This window comes from Pterocles gutturalis, unplaced genomic scaffold, assembly GCF_000699245.1.
Source record: "Pterocles gutturalis isolate BGI_N339 unplaced genomic scaffold, ASM69924v1 scaffold13433, whole genome shotgun sequence".
Classification (NCBI taxonomy): Eukaryota; Metazoa; Chordata; class Aves; order Pterocliformes; family Pteroclidae; genus Pterocles; species Pterocles gutturalis.
The window spans coordinates 355-4,456 of NW_010118216.1; the positions used below are offsets into that span (position 1 = coordinate 355).

The 4,102-nt window shown below is 44.6% G+C and overlaps 1 protein-coding gene across 1 annotated transcript in view; it reads left to right on the forward strand.

Moving 5' to 3' along the window:
* The first annotated feature begins 940 nt into the window (after positions 1 to 940).
* Positions 941 to 4,102, forward strand: part of EHHADH (enoyl-CoA, hydratase/3-hydroxyacyl CoA dehydrogenase) — a 24,927-nt gene continuing 21,765 nt past the window's right edge. Inside the window, exon 1 of the mRNA XM_010076116.1 lies at positions 941 to 995. Coding sequence (XP_010074418.1) covers positions 941 to 995 — 55 coding nt within the window. The remainder of the gene's footprint in view (positions 996 to 4,102) is intronic.

The window sequence follows — 4,102 nt, forward strand, 5'->3', positions numbered from 1 at the left end:
GTTGGACCTTTCACCTGGAGTTCTTTCAGAGCTCGTAGGTGAAAACCAGCTTTTCGTGTCAGATTTGCTGCTGTTTTCGTTGCCTGCTTGGCACAGCCCTGCGCTAGCCAAGGGAGCACAAGGGTTAGGGGGGGCAAAGGGCTCTGCAGATAGCAGATGTGGTTCAGCAAGAGGAGCTGGCACCAGGATTAAACCACAGCCAGAGCTGCCAGAAGTGAAGGCAGTTCGTTTGCCTCTTAAGAATGGTTACGGACTTGACCTCTCAATACTGGTCTCAGTCAGGAAAGGCCCCAGACAATATCAAACATGAGCCAGTGAAAAACAAAGTCAAACACCGATCTGTAGGAGCCTCTGAAATTTTAGTTCTTCATTTGTTTGGAAGAATATACTGGCTTTTTGGCTTTAAATAATTTGTTAAAAGGTGTGTATTTTAGTTCCTTTAGTTCTGAGCAGCATATAGACCCTGTTTAAGCAACTGTAGTTGAAAAGCTGTTCTGTAACAGTGACCGTAGTGTTTATTCAGGTATATTCACAAGCCAAAAAAATCCACTGCAGTTATGCTCGACTTGTGAACCAGAAAGTTTGTTACAAAGAAGCTGAAGGAGACAAGTAAGAGCATGAAGAGGAAATTGATACTCTGCGTGTAACTGCTGATGTAACATTGCTCTGCAGTAACTGCCAATGCTCGCTATTTTGTTGCAACACCTTTAAAAGTGGAGTAAGAGTATTTTAATATGTCCAGATAATTATCAGGAGAAAACAAACTTGAAGTGAGTTTGTGGGATTAGATGAACTAGACATGTAGGCCTCTGAGAACTGCAGGGTGCAAGACATCCCTTGGACCTCCTGTGCCTATGACCAGCCTAAGAAACTTCCAGGCTCTGTCTACAGTAAACTTTTCATCCTCACTGTGAAAAGTACAAAATACAGAGCTAAAGGTATGCGCTTAAGGAACATCTCTGTCTCTTTGGAGACATCCTTGATAAAACCCAAAAGTTGCTTTCTGCCTTCGGACAGCAACTGCATGCACCTGCACAACAGCCTCTTCAGGACCCCTGCCCACTGTGCCGCCCACCCACTTTTATCCGCTGACAGCTCCACAGCACAGAGGCCCCTGGGAGACCCAAGTACTTACTTCACCCGCGTAGGCTCATTCCCTCGTGCCGAGCTCCACAGCACAACCTAAGGCGGGACTGCTGTGATCCTGGCCCTGGCTCCTCAGCCTCTGCTCTGCTGGCGTTGGTGCTCCTGGGACAGCAGTGAGCCAGCTCAAGCCGCAAATGTGACCAACCACCAGCCTCTTGGGTTGGTTTCTCAGCCAGCCTAGCTCTCTGCATCAGCTCCTTGTACAATTGCATGAGGAGCACTGCTGGCATGAGGGGAGGAGTAGGAGTACATGGGTAGGGATGGGAACCTGCACAGCGTGGATTTAAGTCAGTTAAGCTGCTGTGAAACTTCAGCTTGAGACATGCTCGTGGTCTTTGATCATATGTCAGGGTCATACCTGCTTTAGAAGGCATGAATAATCATCTCATATTTGCCATCAGAGAGCTTTTAGTTGAGATCTGGCTACAGCTACGAAAGGTAGAGCACACTCTGATCTTTGTGGGTTCCTTCTGCTTCTGCATGCTTCATGTAGGGGACTACAGGGGAGCAGGTTTGTGTTTACTGTCGGAAATGTTTGCCTGTGTAGGTGATAGCAGGCAGTGGATGTTACAGACAGGAGCCATCTCCTGCGATCCTGAAAATTTAATTTCACAGCAGGCACAGATGCTTTTTAAAAGGCTGGTGGTTTTTTCCCTGGTCTGCTCCGGCCCCACCTGTCTCCCTCCACTATATGTGGCACTCGGTGCCATTTTTCCAGCTCCCAGGCCATTGCACTGTCCTTCAGCACGTTAGAAGCCACTGGTGGATAAGAATCTGTTTTTTTCTGTCCGGCATCACCTGCTGCCTGTGCAGGTACTACCCAGGCAGCACTTTCCTGAGGAATGTATGCTAACTTGTGATCCTGGCAGCAAATTCGTCTCCCACAGACGGACTCCCCTTCAAGCTAATCTTTCTCTCCACCAGCAGAGGTGGCATGTGCCAAATTTGATTTTTTGGGGTTTGTTATTTTTTTTCCCTGGTTTGCAGAAGTTTAATATTCAGAGATCTAAATTTATGAGACCATGGCACAGAGATAAGGGATTTAGATACACAAAGAACTGTGAAGTTTTGGAGAACAGACGGACAAGATTTGCAAGAGAAAGGACCAGCCACACCTTATTAGCAGAGGGAGGCTGCTGGCACTGAAAATTAAGAAGGATGTGGAAGAGTATTTCAGTATTCGAGCTTACGAGCGCAGAAAAGCTCTAGGGATGATAGGGTAGGGCACGCGGTAGGGAAGTGTATGTGTGGGATTATATAAAGTGTAACAGCATAACAGTCACTGGGAAAGGTGCTCTCTGGCTGCTAGGATTGTTCTGCTGACCCCGGATCAGCATGATGATCAGAAAACATTAAAGGAGATTAGAGAAAATGTGTTGGACTGGATCAGCCCTCATCAGAGTGAGATGCAGAGAGAAAATTCTGGGATGCAATAAGCATCTGCTTCCTAAAACAACTATTCTAAAACCCCACAGAAAGGATGCCATTCCTGGTTTGGCCTTAATTTGTGTGCATGACTCCACTCAAGCTGCATTAGCTGGTGTGTGACAGCGAACACTGCATAGCTGGGTCTGACACTGAGGCAAGAGAGAGCAGATTCGGCAGATCCAGCACGAGTACCCAGTTTCAAGAAAGGAACTGTGTAAATACCCAGCAGTTAGTTCAAACAAAAATGCTGCAACAAGCTTGCAACAAAGGTGGAGGCTGGATTGTTGCTTGGGTTTGGGGTTTGGGGGGGTTTTAGAATTTTTTAGAAGCCCAGGTAAGCTGTTCAGCTGGCAAGTGATCCAGTAAAAGCCTTGCATGGCTTGCTGAGAAAGCTAAGAAGACTAAGGGAAAAGTGCGATTTTTTTTTAAGAAGTGGAAAGCTTACTCAAATGAGGAGAACAAGAAAGCCTGTAAAACATGACAGGAGAGATGTAATCTGGAAATTAAGACTACAAACTATAAAGAGTGGATTCAAAGCATGCTAAAAAACAATATCAGAAAGTTCTTTTAATAAACAATTATAACCCAGGACAAGCTTACAGGATGCTGAGCTCAAAACTGGGAGTTACAGCTCAGGAGAGGGATCCTTACCTTTGATAGTTCTGGGAAATCATCGTCTCAGTGTGCTGAGGCAGCCCAAAAAGTCCATAAAATATTGGGTACCATCAGGATGTGTATGTTGAGAACAGAGCAGAGGGTATCCTTTTTCTGAAACATAAAACATCTTAATTGTTGTGTGCAGTTCTGGATTTTGCATTTGCAGGACACAGGGACAATCCAGAAAGGGTCAACCAAAACAATCCCAGGGATGGCACACTGCGTTAAGAATGCAGACTGAAAAAGCTGACTGTCATTCCTTTCCAGAGGAAAAGGCTGTAGAAGAGTAAGGTCAAGGTTTACAAAATCATAAAGAAAGTAACTAAATTAAGGGCATAACTCAAATCCTGCAACAGTTGAAATAGAGGTGTTTAATCAAACTAGTAGGAGAGTGTTTTGAAACATAATAGAGAGTTTAATACCACAGGAACCTGTGGAGGTGGATGGATCAGCAGAATCAGAAAGGGATTAGGCAAGTTCACGGACAGCAGGCATATCAGGAATGCTGAACAGAATGTGTGTAGCCATAGATAGCAACATCCCTGATGCAGTGATTGTGGATGCTGTGAGAAGTGCAAGGGGAAAGGACCAGACTGGCATGTTTTTCGTGAACAGCATTTTCTACTCTTGGATTCAAGTCTCACTTCTTTAAGGGTGGCTAAGTTAATTTTCTCTTAATTAAGGATTCCCTTACTTTTTTTTTTTTTTAGTCAAAGAAGTTCACATTCACAAACCCTAGCTGAAATCTTAAATTATTAAGGTAAATAATAAAACCATGTTACAAATCCAGCACTTCATCACTGCAACGAGTAAACCTTTATGCAAAATAGAAGTAACCTGGTGTGGTCACCTACGAGAATATTCTCTTTCC